The sequence below is a fragment of the Cavia porcellus genome, unplaced genomic scaffold (genome assembly GCF_034190915.1).
Source record: "Cavia porcellus strain 051 isolate PalLab524CR breed Dunkin Hartley unplaced genomic scaffold, mCavPor4.1 scaffold_2, whole genome shotgun sequence".
In the NCBI taxonomy this organism is placed as follows: domain Eukaryota; kingdom Metazoa; phylum Chordata; class Mammalia; order Rodentia; family Caviidae; genus Cavia; species Cavia porcellus.
Window position 1 is genome coordinate 4,587,535 of NW_026947485.1, and position 20,567 is coordinate 4,608,101.

A 20,567-nucleotide genomic window follows, 5' to 3' on the forward strand; every position below is an offset into this window, starting at 1 on the left:
GCCTTTGCTCCTGCCAGAAGACGGGAAGGACAGAGTGGGCAGGGCTGGAGGGCTGCCTAGGTCTCCTCCAGGGAGCTCGGTCCTTCTCCACCCTGGACCCGGGGGTACACGGCCAGGGCTTCTCACCACCCCCAGACACAGCCATGCTGGAGCGACGCAGCAGCCTCTGGCTTTGGAGGAAAAAGCTTCTGACTTAAAGAAGTCTGGCCGCTGATGATCTCACTCAAGTGTGATGCTCTGCGGACTCCTCCTGGCCCTCAGACTAGCTGACCCCGGCTGGTGAGTGGCGTGCAGGAGACAGAGCTGCAGAAAGAGGCAGGTCGGGGGTCCCCAGCTAGAGCGTGTCCAGACAGCCAGCTGTGCACAGGGAGGCACTCGGCCGGGGTCCCAGCAGAACGCCCACCTGGCACTGGCAACGCAGGTCCCCAGTGCTCAGGCATTTAAAGACCATGCATCGCCAGGTAAACCAGAAAGTTTCCTGCAGCTTCTGTGCCAGCTGCCTGCTCCCAGCCGATGGCCCCGGCAACTTCCCACTTGACGTCTGGGCGCCTCATTTTGCTTGTTTCTTCATCTTTAAACTACAACACCACGCCCTTTCCTTACCCAGCCCCTTTCTAACTTGGCTGCATTCGCCTGGACTGGGGACCCTCCCCTCCCTCTTGCTCCCTCTCCCACCCCCGGGAGGCGGGGGTGTCAGAGTTGGAAGCCCTGCATGGCTCCTCCTGCAGTTGAGACTACGCAGATTAGGGGCAAATTGGGCTGAAAGGCAGCGTTTTGCTTTCTTCCGCGGCGGCTTCCCCTTCCTCTTTCCCAAGGAGATATGTAAACACATGTCGTTTTCTCTTTCAATTGAGCGCAATGGTCCCCTGCCTGAGCCTTGATCTAGCCAGTGGGCTTGAGCCCTGCTCCTCCATCCCTGCTCCATAGGAGCTCTGGGGTCTGGGGCTGTTGCTTCCATATTGGAGCTGGCCTCCGGCCAGGTGACCTTTTCTTTGTAAGTCTCTCCCTTACGGGGGGCTGGGGGTAGGGGGGGACTGGCATCTGCTGGGTGTTGGGTGGGGGGAGTGAGGAAAGGAGGGGGCTGGAGGAGCAGGCAGGGCTGTTGTTAAAACAGTTTCTTACCGTAAGAGGGAGTTCAGACCTAGATCTTCCAGTTAATCACACAACAAACTTAGCTCATCGCAATAAAAGCAGCTCGAGCCCAGCGGCTCTTGGAGGCGCTGACTCCGGACTGGACTTCTCCACCCAGGCATCTGCTGCAGAGGACCCGGCCGGTGGCCTTCACCATGTGGGCCAGCAAACTCCTGCCAGCCCTGCTGTTCCAGCACATCCTCCTGCACCTCCTGCTGCTCCCCATCGCCGTCCCCTCCGCAGGTCAGTCCCGCGCCCTCTGCTCAGCAGACCCCCAGCCTCCTCCGCCAACCTCCCCTCTGTTCCCGGCTGCCTGGATCCCTGTTCCCTGCATCCTGGCCCGACTCTGTGTGTGGCATGGGTTTTTCACAACCCCTCATTATGCTCTCTTTTGACATTCTTCTTGGGTTGAAAAGCACTTATAGTGATCCTCAGCCTCCCCGCAGGCTCCTGGCCTCACCCCACCCAGCCCGGCCCTTTTAACCCCTGGTCCTGGATGGTGGGATGGAAAGGGAAGCATCCTAGCTGGCTGGAACTTTGTTGATTTGGAGGAGTTGAGAGCTGAAGAGTCTGCTTTGCAAAGGGGACAGGGATGGCCAGCAGGGACTTGCCCGGCTCCCGAGGACAGCTGTCCAGGATGACCCACTGCCCCATGCCATCCAGGGGCATTCAAAGCTAAATTATGACATTAGACAGGTTTTCATCCGGAGGGGGCAGAGGAGACTTGAGGATCATATGCATGCTACCGAAATGCAAGCGAAAGGCTCTCTGCGGAGCTCTCCCTCCCGCTTTCTGGGTCTGGATTCCTCTCCTCTGCAAAGGCAGCATATTCCTGGGGGGCAACCCCGAGGGGCTGGGATAAAAGCTGCAGGCTTGCTGTCTCCAGCCCTGCTTCTCCTTCAGGCTTGTGGGTCGCAGTGATGTCCTTGTGTTCCTGGTGGCTGGGAACTGAGAGACCTCATCTGCTGCTTCGGGAAGTTTGCTCTTGTTATCAGGACAGGAGGAAACATCTGTGTCTGACTGTGTCATCGCTGTGGTGGCGGGGACACCTAGGGCGGGCACAGGGGAGTCAGAGAGAAGCCAATGCCCAGGTGGCAGACAGAGCCTCTGTGCCACAGAAAACAGAGAGCTGGCTGTGTCTTGTGAGATAAGGCAAATATGGAACTTATCAGACCTCTGATCTAGGTTCTGATGTAATACAAGGGTTGAACACTCTGAGAATTTGCTAAATGATAAGAAAATCATTTAATCCATTTGGCTTTCTGCTATTTGGGGAAGTGACCTTTTGAGCAATGACAGTTTGAAAGCAAGTAGGTAAGATTTAAAAGCCAGTGGGTAAAATCTCTCTGCAGAGGTTAAAAAAAAAGTTAATTCAAATCTACCAGATGATTGGGGCTCAGATGCACCATAGTGAGAGACATTCTTATGGACATTGCTGCTTAGGGAATTCTGGGCACGAGTTGCAACCATGGCTAAGATTTGCATGGCTTTGCTTGTAAAGACTGAAGTGTTGCTGTGAAGAATAATCCAGTTACCTGGAGCCATCCCACTGACACAGGGAAAGCAGAGTGCACACTCCAGCAGCAGATCCACAGTCCTCAGTGTCTGTGTGTTTCTGGCAGGCATTTCCAATTTTCTTTTTTGCTTCTTCATTTCCAAGTTTTGGCAGGAGGCATACATTTGCAGTTGTATTTTACTTTGGCTAATGCTGAAGTGACTGAGTTCCCTGAGCACAGGCAGAGAGCAGCTTCAGAGTGAGCTGGCAGGCAGGCAGAGCCCACTGGGAGTCACAGATCTGTGCTATGAATAATTCCTGAAGTGGATAATACTAAAATTGTCAAGGCAAGAGGGTCCAACTTTCTTTGGGTGGCAAGATTATTTTGATAGCTTTCGATAACTATATTATCACCAAAATGGAAAACAGGAGTAGCCTTTTTAAGCACAGAAAGAGAATTTGTTCTTTTAAATGCCTTCTAATAGTGAGCCTTGAGAAGCTTTATGGTAGTGGTTATTACTGGCTTTGCTTATGTTTTTGTTGGTTCTATCATTAAAACTAGCACACTGTTAGAAAATAAGTGAATACTGTAATAAGTTGTGAGCAAGTAGGAGCAGACTGTGTTATGGAGACAACTTCATTAAAACGTTTTCTGAAGAAATATTCAATACAGTTGGCCCAAGTCACCCTCATAGGAGTAGTTTTGTTCACTCCCACTTACACTGAAAACAAGTACCAATCCTCTGTAACAAAAGAAGCCTGACGTGAGTGTCTCTTGTCTAAGAGTCTTTGAAGACTGCAAAGGTGAAGAAGAGGAAAGGAACTCACATTTGATAAGCTTCGACCAAGTTCCAAAGAGAAACTCACTCACTGCAGTAAAATGGGCGTGCTTGGGTTTATCTTACATGGGAAGATCCAAGGTTGAAGGCCTTAATGATCTTGTGTCTTTGTGAGCTGAGGGAAAGAGGTTCGGTTCCTACCAAACCTGTGAGAATGAAATCTGTGACTGTCCCCTTTATTTACGTTGCAGCCAGCAGCAGTGAAGCCAACTGAAATTCACTTTGAAGAACCATTGGCTCAAGAATAGTAAAGGGCCTCTGTGCTAGAAGGTTTGGGGTTGAGAGTTCATTTCCAGCTGAGTGAATGAAAGCAAGTTTGGGCCGAGTTTGGTACCCACGCTGGGTATGGGCAGATGAACGGAGGCGTGGTTGGCACCTGAGTCAGGAGAACACAGGTGGTCAGAGTGTAGCACAGGAAGTCTGAGGGATGCTGCAGGAAGACCCCAGCCAGCAGGTGAAGGAGTCGTCAGGGCAGGTGTGATGGCACCCGGGGGATGACCTGGGGCTGGGGCAGCAAGGGGAGGCCATATGGAGAAGCTCGATGGTCATGCTGAGCCATGAGTGCTCTCTTGGGAGGATATGATTGACGAGTGAGACACTGGGTGTTGGCTGCCCCTCCCTGGTGCCTTTGGGTGCTGTATGGATGGACAGCTGCAGACAGAAATGGACAGAGAAGGCACTTACCAGGATGAGGTTTCTGTACCTGGGAGTCCTTCGAGGAGGACGTAGAAAGCAGAAGAAGGGGAAAATCTAGGGAGACGCCCAACCTCACACTCTCCCCTCCTTGTACAAACTCCTGGAAGAGACAGTGATGTTGCTCCTCAGACACCAACAGCTGATTTAATCTGACGCAGTTTCATTCTCCCCAACATCATTTGTGAGAGGGTTATTTCCTCGAAAGAATAAGGATGATTGTCAATTAGGGAAATCTAAGGCCTAGCTGGGTAATAGTCAGAACTTCTATTTGTGTTTCTTGCCTTTGAGCAGTTTAAAATCTCCAGGCCTCGCCACCTCCTCCCATTACTTACTTGGATACTTTCATCTTAACATCTTGCTCTTCAAACTGTTAATCACGAAGCACGGGTAGCTTTCTCAGAACGCAGAACGCGGAGAGCCAGACCTCTGCTTCTTTCCACACTCTGAAAGCCCTTTCCTTGCAGGATTTTCCTTTGAAGTCAACAGGTCATCCACACAGAGGAAAATATATGAGGTACTGAGAGAGACGAGTGTGGGGCTGAATGACCGCGAGAAACGTGTCTTTCTTCAAGCACCTTGATACATTTGACCCCACTTTCTGGTTGTAGGTTTTCAGTAGGATCCTAATGACTTCAGCTCTGAAACAGGGACGTCAGGTTCTTCAGGAAATATAGTTTGCAGCATACTTTCCCATCCTGGGAGAAGACGGAGGAAGGGGTTGTAATTTAAAATACAAGCAAGCATGACAAATTTGCCATGATCTCTCACCCCTTGATTTCATTTCAATATTTTGTATGTGAGCTTCAACTCACAGTCACACAGAAAGAAACAATAACAATAAAAGGGAAAAACCTGATCCAAAGATATTTTCTTCAGTTTTTTCCCCAAAGAAAGACTGGCTTTTAAGAGTTTTTAGTAAAACAAGCATCAGCTGTTAATACATATGGACGAGAAAGTTGAAACTGTTTTCCGCAAAGGGATTTTATTTTCAGATGCTGCTTTTAAATGAATTCTGTTTTGAATTTTTCTCTTATTGGATGAGTAATTGATTTTATAGATGCTGTATTACATGATATGTAGCTAACTTGAACTTCATAATTTTAGTAATTAGTTACTGACCTAGAATGCGTGACTCACAAGGGAGAATTTACATGACCAAACGAGAGTCCTGAGGAAGGAACTTGGTGTTGGTTCCAATTTCCTTGATTAGTCTTGTATCCCCAAATAACTGTGTTACTTTTATTTGTAACACAGTGAAGGGAAATTGTAAATATATTCATTTTTCAGAATGCTTTTTGATCTTTACCAAAAGTAAAATTACCAACCAGCAAGAACAGACTGTTTTTAATGAGCTGCACCCACAGATTAACACATTTCAACAGGACAGTAGAGGACCCATACCCGGAGACATGCAAGGATGACCCAGACACCTCTTTTCTCCAGTGGGCTTCCTGCTTCCCTCACGCTGTGTGGCATGAGACAAGAAGCTGGAGCAGTGAAGGGGCCTCTATTTTAATTAATTACTGAAATGCGGTTTATCATAGTCTTTTCGAATTTATTTTTATATGCTACTTTTACCCTTAGACAAGTACAATAGATACATTATAATCAGGCAACTTTAATTCCATAATTTTAGTTATATGAACTCATTTATGAAACACATGCATATATATATACACACATACATGGACAAGTAATTGTGCATATGTGTATAATCTTCTATTTTGGCAGACAGTTTTAAAAGCAGATTCTTCTCCATCTTTTAAAAAATTTAAGTCCCACTACCATGGGTCTGTGACAGAAACAAAAGTTCAAGCAGAGGTATGCTTTCTTTGCTTGAGAACAGAGCAGTTTCTTCTCCACTGTCCGAAACAAAGGATGACATTTCAGAAAGACAACAAAATATATGCCTATCCATTACACTTTTATCAGAATGGATTTCTAAATGTTTACTTTAGATGAGCGTTGAGATGATTCATTTTCATTCATCGTTAATGTAACTTCCATGCTCTGGATCGAGTGGCTGGAGCTGGACAGTGCAGGGAGGTGAGGGCAAGGACAAGGCCAGCATCGCCATCCGTCTGCCAGAGCCACGAAGGCATTTGGTGGGCACTCATTAGGCATCATGCTAATAGGTCAGTTGGTTGATTGAAGCTTTGTGCTGAAGTGGTACTTATTGTACAATAGCCACCTCTTCTAATAAGGAAAAGAAAAGTTAAAATCAAAAGTGTTGCTACAGAAATTAATACTGGTCTTTTCAGAGTTTTCCAAAGAACCGGAAATCTCAAGACCCTCATGCTTCTTCTTATTTATTATGCATTTCCTGCTCTGCCATCCAAGTCCCCTCTTGATTGATAGCTCTGAACCAAATCTCCAGCAAAATGTTTACATGTCATATTTCCACATTCTTCTCAATTAGATAAAGTCACCATGGTTAGTGGAGTCCAGTGGCTCTGAAATCAGACAGCTGGGCTTCCGGTCTGAGGTCTGTGTGTAGTGAGTTAACTTTTCCCTGTGCCATGGTCTCATTAGCTTACAAACGAATCTACCTCATTGCTTTTGGTAAAAGGGTATTCAAAAGAACTGACCGGGAGAGGTGCATGGTTTCTTCCAAGCTTATTATCCTAGAGCCGCAATCAGCCAGACACTGTGACCCCAGTTGTGAAGAGGGTGACCCGACTGTGACATTGGACGACATTCAGCAAACTGAGAGTAAAGAAATGGTTCTTGAACTCTCAAGTAATCCGTAAGATTAAGCCGTTAGGAAGTTTTGGTTCTGTTTTCCAGGTTTGTAGTAGGAGGCTTCAGCTTATCTAGGGGCCTTGTACTTTCATGAAGAAAAATGACAGGGCTGCATTAAAGGATGAAGTTTTACGTGCACTTGATTTACAGCCTTTGGCCTGGTCTCAAGACAAACAGCTCCGTGGACACTAAGACATGGCGTTCAACAGCACAGCACACGTAATGTGTAGCAAACGGGAAGAGAAAGGCTAACATGTGAATAGCGTGAAGCAGTTCTAAAAGCAAGAGGAGAGAATTTGTCTGCCGCGTGGTTCTGAGTGAGAGGTCTCCTGCTTGCCTCTGAGTTGATGTCTCTGCTCAGCCCGAGCTCACACAGGGCCACGTGCAGAGCAGAATGAAGAAGTTATAATGCGTGACCGGGCGTGCCTGGCTCTGACACCTGAGTGCTGCTTGGAGAGTGTGTTTCTTTAGTGTGAACTCTATCCTAATTGTTTGCCTGATAGTTATTTCTTTAGGCTTCTTTTATTTATTTGGGGTTAACGCTGTCCTAAGTTTTGATGACACACCCCTTTGAAAGAGTACAGAAGCATGAGTGAAGAATACAGATGGATGAGTGTGTCAGGGCCCAGCAGTCTCTCTGGCTCCGAGTTACTCCGGGCCCTCTTCACCCCTCACCCCTGCAGGTCTCCAGGCTCTTGTCTTGCAGATGATGCACGAGCTCTTTTTCTATCCATGCCTTGACAGCATCTCTCCCATTTCTCCCAATGTTTGCCTTAATAGAAGGACAGAAGAAAAGAAGAAATACCCTTCATGAATTCAAAAAGTCAGCCAAGACTACGCTCATCAAAGAAGACCCGTTACTGAAGAGTAAGAGCAAGAAGATGAGCAGCGCAGACCAGTGCGCCAGCCGCTGCACCAGGAACAAGGGGCTCCCGTTCACCTGCAAGTGAGTGTCTCTGTCCTCGGGATGGGTTTCCATGTGTAACACACGCATGTGCACTGCGACCCTGCTCCTCACTCTGCTATTCTGTGAACAACGTATTCTGTTCCTCTGACTGAGTCTGAGCCTACTTTTAAGTCATCAAACAGAAATCCTAGCTCTCTCTCAATGCAAGTAGAGCTTGCGTAAGACAGAGTGCAAAAAACTGTCCTCTAAAGCCAACGGTGGTTTGGCTAGGAGAGTTTTGGCTTCTCTTACTAGGAACAGTTAAACTTGAGGAACTGAAATCAACTTAGATTAATGTTTATCTCTCCAAGATTTTAGAATATTCTATTTGGTCATTCAGAGTAAACAATGTCCTCTCTCCCTCCCTGCCTTTATTTTCCCCTTCTTTTCTTCTATTCCCTCTTTCTTTCCTTCGTTCCCTGCTGTCTTCCTCTCTCTCTCCTTCCCTCCCTCCCTTACTCTGTCTTTCAAGAGGAATTTTCAGAATGGAAACTGGACAATGGCCAAGATGTACTGCAACTTACTCCTTTGTCTTTAGGGATTTAAATAAAAGGTGATGAGAGAATTAGTGAAAAGTTACTGGAGGAGGTGGTGTCCGCAGCAAAGGCTGTGTGAAGGAATTCGGGGCATGGCGGCAGCCAATTTTCAGGTGAAAGGGATAGAGCAGCTCAGGCCCAGGGGACTGCAGAGAGGGTCCCTCCTCTTTGGCAGTCCTTGGATGAGCCGCTACTAATTTGCCAGGGAACCAAGAGGACACAGTGCTGGGTCAGGAAGTCAAGTGTGGTGTCTCAACAGTCCCTCAAGCTGCCAGGAAATCATGCATCGTCTCTTAACTTTTTCATAAATTTCCTCTCCTTTTTCTTATCTATTTCAATCCTTTTTAAAAAGTACGATTGCATGAAACATCCCGTGAATTCCAGATTTCCCAGCTCATTGTGCTGGACAGGCAGTGGAGACTCCGGGGTACCCAGTGTCCCTGCGTGAGCTCTGCTGCCATCTTGCTTTTCCCAGAGAACTGGGTGTGGAGGCCTGGGGAGGGGCGTGGTCAGGGAGGGCGGGGTCAGGGAGGGGCGTGACCAGGGGGTGTGGTTAGGGAGGGCGTGGCTAGGGAGGGCGGGGTCAGGGAGGCCTGCAGAGGACCAGGAGGACTCTCTTCTCATCCTTACAGCCCAATGGCTATGTTCAGGGAGATAGACGCTTTCTGGCATTGGAAACGGGAATTAAGTTTGCAAGTAGTATGAAAATGTTGCTCTTCTCCTATGCCAATTCTGTGCCGTCCCCTGACTTTTGTATAAAAACCTTAAAGTTGCTAAAAAGAAAACAAACTAGGAAAAATATTACTTTCATGCTATACCTCAGCTGTGTACATTTATAGAGATGTTCCTTAGACAGTCAAACAGGTTGAAGTTATAGTTCCCCTTTCCAGAGGTGGAAATTTGTGGGAAAGGGGTTGGGGAACCATATCTCATGGTTGATTTTAAACTTGGAATCTGCAAATAGACTCTCTTGGGTCTTATGTAGAAAATATAGCTTCCATTCAATTTGTGGTTATTGTCCTATCTTGTTTATGCAGTACGGAATAAAGTGATTCACTGCATTAGAGAAGACGCGTGGCTTTGTTACCAAGCCCAGGGGTACCCAGGCACATGGAGTTTCCTACTTCCTGACCTTGTTGTGGTTAGTTACCTGCAGTACCCACATAACATCAGCAGTGACACCACGCTGTGTGGATGGGTGAGACACAGGAAGGATAATCTCAGGAGCCCTTTCTTCTTGAGCAGGAGTCCGCAGGGCTGATTTTACTGGAGTTCTAGATCCTCTTTGCTAGGCAGGAAAGATACTTAGAGTACCTGAGCCCAGGGCTTCAGCAGACAGCTCATTCACGCACTGACCTAAGACAGGAAACCAGGAGAAAGCCTCTTCCAGCCACGACTCCATAGAATAGTTTAGAATAATTTTAAAAAGAAGATGGTAATGGAGGACAGAAAAGATGTGATCAGAAAACTGGAAACTCTGTTTACAATTTTCCAGCTCAAGTCACCTACCATTTTGTTTTAGTTCTTTTGTGTTTAACCTTTTGTTTTTGATCAAACAACCGCAGCAAAGAACAATGAAATAGTTGGCTGTAGGAATGGTAGTTGTAAAGGTGAAACTTGTCAATATTTTTCCTTACGATAATACATCAAAAGCTTATCCCCAAGTATGGATAACTTTTAAAATAAAATGCATATACAAAGGCTAGGCATAGTGGCACATATTTATAATCCCATCCCTGGAGAGGTTGAGGCAGGAGGCTGATGTGAATTACAGGCCAGCTTGGGCTAGGTAGTAACTTCAAGGCCAGCCTGAACTACATGACAAGACCCTGTCTGAAAAAACCAAAATCCAACCAACCAGCCAAACAACCAAAGTACACATACAAGCAACTATGTTTGGGAAGCACAGATTGAAAGAAAGTTATCCTTATAGCAAGATTTTCCTAGCCTTTAATAAGCTTGAGTATTTTATAACTCATTAGGGTGGGATACTGTATGCAACATTCCTGAAAATTTGAGTTTAGATCTTCCTTTCCTAGAGAATGTCTTATGGAGGTGATTTGTCTGATGTAGCTAAGCAAATGTCATTTTTATATGGTTACAAATTTGGGAAACTAATCATAACATCATGAGATCAACCCAGATAGCTGTGTTACGTGTTAGTTTTGCTTGTTGAAGCTCTTAGGTTTCTGTAAGTCATTCAGAATAACACAAGAACACCTCAACCACTTTTCAGTCTGATATTTAAATCGATACCTGCAACAAGCTAGTTCTGTTTTCCTTTCTGGCCATCAAAGGGTGGATTCTGATAGTACTTGCATTTTTACTATGTGGATGTAACAGCCCATCTGATTTTATATTGTCTTCCTTGGTAAACCAGTGTACCAGTTCTTTAAGAAGTGTGTAAATAGTAGCATTCCTTCTTTTCATTTAGATATTTTTTTCAGGGCCTTTGTTTTTGATAAAGCAAGAAAAAGATGCCTGTGGCTCCCTTTCAACAGCATGTCAAGTGGGGTGAAGAAGGAGTTCGGCCACGAGTTCGACCTGTACGAGAAAAAAGGTACCTGACTTCTCCCTGAAGGCTGCCCCATGAGATGAGGTGTGGGATGGACACTCGCCACGCCCCGCCCATGCTGGTTCTCCCTGATTCTTCTCTTACGTGCTGAGCGGTTGATGCGGTCAGTCCATTCTCAAAGGCTGATAAGACTCGCACCCTGACGACTTCTAGTGTGACACTGGCTAGTACTTCCCAAGCTTCCCCTTTGGCTTTTTTGAGCTTCTCTGAGAACTGACACTTTCCATACTCAATTTAGTAAATATCATCTTACTTTCTGTGATTAAGATACATTAGATTTTTGAGAATCATGTTTTATTTATATTTAACAACTTTCGGTAGCTAATCTGTTCCAGTGATGATTGCTCCTAATTTGGATAACTTATGCAAAAAAAACTTGAGACTATGTTATTTGTTAATTTATCTGTAATGGTGTCTGATATTGTATTCACAAGATATTTCCACTGTTGAAAAGTGCAGTTACATGAAACAAATACTTATCGAACATTAAATAAGTATAAATTTTAAAAATAACTATCTCATCATAAATAGTAATTATGGACTGCACTTCTGAAAATAACCTTCTCTTTAATACTACCATTTTAAAAACTTCATTCTGTCTCATTAAACTTGAACATTTGACAGTATATAAAGATACATATTTCTATGTTGATAAGGTAAATGTTTAAATAAAATTGAAAGAAATTTCAGGGTAGAAATTAGATAATCTCTAATAAATTTACAAATTCTAAACATTCATTATCGAGGATATGAACATCCTTCTGATTTATAGTTTGTTAACAATTGTGTGTGCTAATATTTGATAGTGATACATAGTATCTTAGAATTCAGTAGATGTCAACAAAAACAAAGAAAACAATAATTTAATGTAATTATCTCATATATACACACAATTTCACTGAAGTAAAAAAGATAAATCAATTGTATTTCCTTAAAATAATCTTTTGGCTCATATTTTAAAAATCACTCTTTTTTGGGGGTGTTTTGGTTTAAAAAGTAACAATCACCTGGCCAGTTTGTGTGCATAGACTCATTTGTGTTAGGTCTTTGAGTTATTCTTATATACTCTTGAAATTAAAACATTTCAATCATCTGCTTGTTTGTTTGTTTTGGATTATTCCAAAGTGTGTTATTTTGAAACTTCCACGAGAAGCTTTAGGCAAGAAATCTCAGTGTTATTCTGAAATGGTTCAGGAGTTAATTACTTACAGGTTTGAGTGGAATTTCACCTCCCTGTTCTCCTTGGTAAACACGGCTGTTTCCCAGGTCAGGACATCTCTCTCTGCTTCCTCCCACAGACTATATCCGCAACTGCATCATTGGAAAAGGGGGCAGCTACAAGGGCACGGTCTCGGTCACCAAGAGCGGGATCAAGTGCCAGCCCTGGAGCTCCATGATCCCCCATGAGCACAGGTAAGGAGGGCCCGAAGCAAAGTGGGGGCATGTCTCCTCGTGGGGTAACAGTCCCGCCTCAGTCCTCCCGCCAGTCCTGCAGCCCTGCAGTAACTTATCATCTATTGAATTGGATGAGACCAAAGCTTATGTGACGCATGGCTGAAGTGAACAGAAAGTGAGCAAACTCATCATGATAGAATCAAATCGCAATGCCTTAATTCGTAGATCTTGATGTTTATGGACAAAGAATGAAAACCGCTTTGGAAGTAAAAAGATTGTTCCTCTTTAGATCTCTTAGGAAGCACTAGCTGTTGACTAGTGAATCAGAGGCAGATCAGAATGTCTCCCCACCTCAGCTGGCTGCACGTTAGAATCACCTGCCGCAGGCCCTCTGGACCCACTCAGGGGAAACACAGATTAAGTCAGAAGCTTTGGGTGGAAAGTGCTGCCACCATTATTAGAAGCTTCCTGTGATTCCAAAGTGCAGCCAAAGCCGAGCTTCATGGTGAGAGGTTCCTGCCTCAGCCTCAAGGCTTTCTCATTCACCTGTCGTGTAAGGATGAGAGAACACTCAGTCCTGGGAGATGAAGTGTCTACACCACAGAGAATCGTGTTTATTGTGACAGGTGAATACTACTTAAAGACCCGTAAACAGTATTGGTAGGCTCCTGGCTTGTAAATTTTAATCATCAGGAAAGAAAAACATGAACATCTGACATCTAACAGGGAACTAAATTATCCATAGTTTTACAGATTTATTTCACAAATAATTTTACAGGGAGTTAACGTGGTTACAAAGTTCTCCCCTGGTTAGTAAATGGATTAGAAGGTTTAGTTTGCTGCATGCCCAGAACCTCATGCAGTATTTACCTGTTTATCTCATGGCATTCTCAGAAAAACAGCAAAGTGGGTACCTTCATTGAGTGGTAAAATTGCAACGTGAAGAACCTCAAGGTTCTAGACAACTAACTAGTTAATGGCAACTAACTAGTTAGTGGCAAATGGTGTGAACGGAAGATATGGCTGTCAGTGTGCCTCTGTGACCCTGTGTTTTGACCAACCCTGAGGTGTGAGGCCTGTGACCCATCCGTGGACAGAAGTCTTGACTCGACTTTTGCTAGTGGCTATGATTTTGCTTGGTGAGATTTTTTTTTTTTTTTTACTTCATTTCATTGTTTCTTTAAAAAATCATGATTTTGTGACATGATTGATTTTGCTTTGATAAACAGAGAGGAGTTCATTGGCTTATATACAGGGAAAAAAGTTATTTGTTCCAAACTGGCTTCAAGCCTGTGATTTCAGCCTAATTAACACGAGCCACTAAGCCACAAGCTGATCATTTCAATATAGAAAGCAACCATTTGCCGAATTAGTTGCTAACAGTTATACAGTACTAACTCTGAAACATAATATGATTTCTATTACAGCACAAACCCTGGGATTCTGTTTGTCTTTTCTTGAGGGTGTTTGTAGTGTAGACAACTTTTCATTTAAGTAAATCGATCATTTTCGAAAACAAAGGAATACATGTATACTACTATTTTTTTTGCAAACATAGCATTTGAAATCAATCCTACTTTCAGGGTCTTATTTCAACCCAAGTTCTCCATGATTGGGATTGTCTGCTAGATGAGCAAATGTGAAATAGATCTTCTGGGAACTGGTTCTTAGCCCAACCACTAGCTTTCCAAAGGACGTTTACTTGTGACCAAGAGGTTTATGGTTGAGAGGGTCCTACATTATTAGTCAATTACTTCTTTGGTGTTCAGAGGCATTAACAGTTTTCAATTAGCAACTTATTGGGATATCTGCATGATAACTTCACACTTTTGAGTTAAACATTGACTAAAGTTCACTTTTTTGAGCACTGAGAAAAGAAACATATTTCTCTTCAGAGGGGTGATTTACTGTTGACTCCCTCACCTGAAACATTTTACAAGTGGCTTAATGGAAAGATGATGATAGATGATGAAATTACCAGAAAATCAGGTGATGCGATATCTACATCTATATCCTTCACTAGCCCCTCAGGATTCATTAATAAAGCAGATGATGGAGTAGATCGAGTTTCCTACAACACAGTTCATATTAAAATAGAGGGAGACTAACAACTAGAAGACCTAGTTTATGTTTCAAAGGATATTTGGATGATACCCAGTTTGGGATATTTCTTCACTTATCTCTCCTAAAGCCTCGCTAACAGCAAGGACAGAGAGCTGAGAATAGTACATGTGTGCGTAAAAGGTCAGTGGAGAGCCCACCGTCCGACCCGCCTGGTGTGTGCTCGGTTCTTACACACATCTGTCCAGTGGACAACTTACGAGGAGACGGCAGGCCAAGTGACACCCTGTGGCCAGAAAGTCAGGGTGCATGTGCAGAAAGTCAGGGTGACACTTTGGGATGCGAAGAAAGCCAGTTAACTGGGCTAAGTTCAAGCACACCAGGGAATGGAGAGGAGGCTTGCTCTGCACCTTGATCTCATTCTCCTGAGAGGAGCTGGCTATGGGCTGATTCAGAACTGTGGAAGGAAGCCCATCTCTTCTCCCTGTTAGAGTTTCTCCAGTGGGAGAACTTGGTCTAGCGCCTATTATCTAGGTTCAATTCCCACTTGATCACTCTTCCTTCCCAACTGTACTTTTCTTGCTAAATCATTGACTGATATATTCACTACTTGCTTTTATTTGGCTTGCCAAACCCACAGGAAAGGTGTGAGTGTGTGTGTGTGTGTGTGTGTGTGTGTGTGTGTTTCTCTGGCTCTCTGGCTCTCTGGCTCTCAATCTCTCTCTCTCTCTCTCTCTCTCTCTCTCTCTCTCTCTCTCTCTTTCTCTCTCTCTCTCTCTCTCTCTCTCCCTGCTTAATAAAAATCCTTTCTAAAGCCATAGATAGTGAATATGCGATTACTGTGTTGAACATGTACCCCAAACACTGTTTATTTCAAGTAGACTTAATATAAGATAATAACAGGAAAAAGGATATTAATAATAATCTAGTTCATTTCATTCAGCTCTTAAGTGAAGAAATTAAAGCTCAGTAAATAAATTGTCCAAGGCCTCACCCATTAGTCAGGTGCTACCTGTCAGGCAGCAGCGTGCTTTGTGGTTAATAGCAACTAGTTTTTGCCTCTCCACTCTCTTTATAGTGTAGAGTTACACTAGAGTTTTCCTAAGTGATTTTGGATCATGCACTAATGTCCTGGGAGTAGACCGCAAAGCTCAGTTTGGGTTCTGACAGGGAAATAAACACGTTTGTATAAATTTACTATAAAAATTTAGAGAAGTGTTGAACATGGGAGAAAATCAGTGCAAGGTCGTCTCACACTAAAATATCCTGAAATGACTAAAATTTAGATTAAAATGTAGACAAAAAATAAAATTTAGTGATTCTGATTCTATACATTCAGCATTTTTTGCTTTGAAAATCAATTCCCGCTAGAAACTGCTAAATTATGACCAGTTTTAATGCACTATGGATTTTATAAGTTATTCACCTGGAGTTTTAGGCTCAGTGTCTCATCTTTAAAATGTTGGGAAGTACAGTACGTATAAACGCTTTATCAAAGACATTTGTGAGTTACAGAATGTTTATTGTATTTGATTCAGCCGTTAAAACGGTTTGGTTGTTAGCAAGTTTCTTAGAATAGAACATTTCTGTTTCAGTCCATAATTCACGTGTTCTGAGGATCTGAGTTCTCATCCGAGTGAAAGAATTTCATTGCAAAATGTTGCTTGGTACCTGAGGGGTCCCTATGTTTATTCTGTGTATCAATTTTAATAAAAACTAAATAGATACCTTTCCTTTCTTCTTTTTTGATTGACATACAAGATATGTATGTATTTATGAGATATAAGTGATGTTTTAGTTTTTGTATATATTAGTTAATGACCAGGTTAGGTTAATTAGCATATCTATTTACAATTAGAAGTTTCACTGCACAGTGAACATGTTTGAATTACATTTACTGAAAGATGAAATCTTTGGACTTTAAGTTTGAAAACTCAAGTTCAGTAAAAGTAGAAAGCATGCTTTTTATCAAAAACCCAACAAAGTATTGAAAATGCTACTGCATTTCTCAAAACCCTTTCTACTGGTGTTACCAATAGTTATATATTATTTTTCAAACTGATTTTTATGTGTAGTCTAGAAAGAAAATGTGGCATCACTTAGTCCAAGATCATAAGCAACACGAAGGGAATCCAAAGGTTGTGGCCTTTTCCCAGGATTGGAATACTTTATGCTAGTAACAAAATGACCACTGGGCCACCAGAAGTCTTACATGAAGGTAATAAATCCATGCTATTGAACTCAATGTCTTACTGTTGAGAATTAAGCCAGGAACCCCCAAACCCCAGAGACAGTCAATATTTTCAAAAGTTTTGAAAGAAATACATAACTCTACACTGAATAGGTCAGAGGAGAGAATACAGAATTGGGTGCACCTAAACACAGGTAGAACTCAAGTGCCAATTTTATCATCTTTTTAACTTCTCTGACAAACCACTCACAGTGTTGGCTGTTAGAAGTGATGGGTGTACGCTTTGCACAGGTGAGCTACCGGACAGATGGAGGGCCAGTATTTGCAGGGGTTTCCCTGCTAGAAAGAGCTGAAATGGAAGCTTAGGTTTAATTTGACTTTAGCTTCTCAGTTCATGTTATTTTATCAGTCTGTTTCTGCCCTGTGCAGGGGATAAAAAGGAGGCTATTCTTTACAAGAAAAGTAAACAAACAGGTTAAACAAACAGGTAAGGACTTGGGTAAGCAGTGTGGTGCTGAGACCTCCACGTTAGTGCCGTGATTTCTCAGGTCTCGCTTCAGGGACCTTTGAGTGCAGCAGTGAGGTTGTGTTTTACACCACACCAATGACATTCTCCAATATACGGGTCTTAGACAATCGAGAGGCTGAAATTCTTAATGCAATGCTGAATATAAAAGCTCGGTAAACCTTAAAGAAAACTCAAGTATCTTAAGAATGCATGGAAATGACAGAATCGAAGTTGAAGTATGTGATTGAATAAGAGATAGACTTAAGAAGTAGATTTTGTCTAAACTTTTAGGAAAATCTGATTCTCTGATTAATAGATTTAATAGGCCAAAAATAAATTTGCATGCTCTGCTCTTATACTGTAATGATTATCATTTTAAAACTAGCTTTTTGCCTTCGAGCTATCGGGGTAAAGACCTACAGGAAAACTACTGTCGAAACCCTCGAGGGGAAGAAGGGGGACCGTGGTGTTTCACGAGCAATCCCGAGGTACGCCACGAAGTCTGTGACATTCCTCAGTGTTCAGAAGGTAAATGAACCTGGCTACGGGGGGCACCCGGTCTCCCGCGTGTAGAGCTGTGACACAGTGCAGGTGCGCAGACACCAGTCCACCCCAATAAATGTGTTGTTCACCCAAACGCAACCATGGAGAATCCTTTGGGCTCTCGTTCATGACGCTCCCCAAGCTGTCGGATGACCACCAGGTTAATGTGAGTAGCAAGCTGGTGTTCAGTTTGAACTTCAAGGTCCGCCTGAGGTGTCTACTGTTACTACTGTCTTGAGCTCGCGAACCTTGAAAGGCTCTCTAGATCCCATATAAAGAGCTGAAGGAAGGTAGCCCTTTGCTAGCAATGCGGATTCTATACATCTAGCATCTGCTTGTTCAGAACTTTGGGCACAGCTCCTTTAATGTGGTAAGGCCAGGGTCTGTGTGTGCAGAACAGACTAGGACAAGGGATCACCAGGAGCTCAATACTCCCATGGGTGCTTTGGTGCAAATGGGGCTGGCAGCAAATCTGTCACTCAGACGGGATGCGGGTGCCAGTTAACATCATATCAGGGACCCAGCGGTGGCTGCAGGCTGTCTTGAAGGCAGGCAATGCAGTGCATGCCCTTTACCCTCCTGGCCAGCATAGTAGGTGCAGTGTCCACCCTGGAGGGAGCGGAGAGCTGGAGGAGGAAATAGTTCAGCATTATCTGTGAATGTGATTTTCACAGGTGTTTGGCTATTGAAGAGCTAGATTTTTCAATTGTCAAAAACTCTTTAAAATTTGCCAAATCCAAATGTGGATTGAATTATTTTAGAAATTTATTAAAATTTCAAAGTACTTGGGGTGTGGAAGAGGCCACTGGAATGCTGTCCTATTTTTATATTGAGACATTTTATCTGCTTATTAACTAAATATGGTTTGAGTTCTATCATCTGTGAATATCCATAAAGGCCACAGTTTGCTAACTGTCCCAGAGAAGGTAAATATGCTTTCTGTTGTTAGTTAATTTATAACCCTGGACTTCATGTGGTAGAGACGGTTTCACCTTTGTTTGTAAATTCTTACTTTCCGTTCATGTCATATTCTGTTCCCAATAGCTCTTTCATTGTTTTCTTTTCTTTTAAAATAATAAACTTAACTATGATAACATTATGAAAAGTCTGTTTTGTATGACTAAGTCTGTGCTTAATATTTGTCTTAAATTTGCACACAGAAAAAATCCCATATTTTTAGAGAAATCTCCATTTTCAGTTTTCTAAGTCACTTTTGAAAATCTCTACTAAGGAATTTTGTTTGTTGGTTTTATTTGACCTGGTCAGCTGTATCCCAAGGCAGGGAATTTGATAAAAGTCTGTACAGCTTGCAAAGTACACCACCTGCCTGGTCCTGGTGGGTGCAGCCCCCGATTAATGAGAAGAACCCTTATTAAAATCTAGTGTCAGAATGGATCCAGACCAATGGGTTATGGAAGATAAAAATGTGAATTGACATGATTCAAAAACTTTTCTATTTAGTTGCCCTTATAAAGATAGAATTCTTAATCTTCTTTAATGACTTGAGGTTCTTGGTCAAGTTTTGGAGATCTTCTCCCTGAAAGCAGCTAGAGGTCTGATGAGTCCATAAAATTCCTTGTTCAGGAGATGCAAAGAGAGGCCTGCCCTGGGGGAACTGAAGATACTTCAGGGGGTACACTGCAACTGTGACACTTTAGATTCAAACTGAAGTGGGTGACATTTTGGCAGGATTTTATTGAATAGCATCCAAAATAAGCATTGTCAGTATATTTATAGAGAGAAAGATATTTATAAACTGAATAATATAAAATATTGAAAAAATATTATGGATATGAGGTGAATGTCTACTAACTATATGTAAGTGGGAGAAATCCCACATTGCTTAAATAGTATAGCTGGGGTAGCTGGGGGTGGACTTTTGCATCTGTGGACATGAATTTATTCAATGATGTCATTCAAAAGTCCAGTTAGAATGAGTTAGTAATTATCCAAAATTTTGTATGTTTAAAATTAAACAAGAAAAACAACTATTCTTTTTTTTTTTTTTAAAAGACAAGATAGGGTATACATATATATATATTAGCATTTAGAAGTTTTTGTGATTATATTAAACTCTTGGTTGTATGGTTGTCTGAAAGTTGTCTAAAATTTTGGTTCAAAAAGAATTGTATATGAGATTAATAAATCATATTTTTTCTTCAAATTTAAAACTTGGAAATATATTAAATAGTCCAAAAGTAAGTGAATAATCCTTTTATTCCATGTAGAACCTTTCAGTTAGATATAAAGAAAAATGTCAAGAGATTTATTGAACAATATAGTGGCTATATATTACTATGTGTTAGTAACAATACATTGTATTTTTAGAAAATGCTGAGACCTGATATTGTGTTCTAGCACAAAAATTATGACTATATAAACTAAAATATACTAGTTAACTTGGTCAACAACAATGTATATATGCCTTAAAACACTATTATTTAATAAGAACTATATGTAATTATGTAAAGAAAATATTGACAATTGATAACTAATGAAAAAGCTAGCTATATACAATTCAATTTCTTTATTACTTGCTTCAGATTTAAAATAATTATTAATCATTGGAATAGATATCATTTAAATTATCAAATATTCAAGTAAATATATTTTATCTAAGTGAAAATGATCATTTTAAAACACTGACACTTAACATTTCTAATAATATTGTCATAACTTATGACTATGACAGCAGTTCTATGTAGAGAAAGCCTTATAAAAACAAAGACAAATAAAACTCTTTTATAAATGTGGATTTGGGAGACTTCATACCTTCAGATTTCCTGAAATCATTGTGTATATGGATATTTCTGAGCAATCCCCTTTACTAGAACAGAATTAATATTGATACAAAATAGATCCAATTGGGTTGTGGATTTAGCTAAATGGCATAAGTACCTGCCTGGCAA

The 20,567-nt window shown here is 42.3% G+C and overlaps 1 protein-coding gene across 3 annotated transcripts in view; it reads left to right on the forward strand.

Annotated features, from left to right (window-relative positions):
- Positions 1 to 626: 626 nt before the first annotated feature.
- Hgf (hepatocyte growth factor) overlaps positions 627 to 20,567 on the forward strand; it is a 63,223-nt gene continuing 43,282 nt past the window's right edge. For 2 of the 3 annotated variants that reach the window (XM_013152461.2, XM_013152462.3), the window contains exons 1-6: positions 628 to 994; positions 1,250 to 1,374; positions 7,684 to 7,849; positions 10,833 to 10,945; positions 12,259 to 12,373; positions 17,501 to 17,643. In XM_013152461.2, coding sequence (XP_013007915.1) covers positions 1,287 to 1,374; positions 7,684 to 7,849; positions 10,833 to 10,945; positions 12,259 to 12,373; positions 17,501 to 17,643 — 625 coding nt within the window. In that variant the 5' untranslated portion in view covers positions 628 to 994; positions 1,250 to 1,286. Of the gene's footprint in view, positions 995 to 1,249; positions 1,375 to 7,683; positions 7,850 to 10,832; positions 10,946 to 12,258; positions 12,374 to 17,500; positions 17,644 to 20,567 lie in introns of all 3 variants that reach the window. The other variant, XM_005003642.4, reaches the window with a different exon arrangement.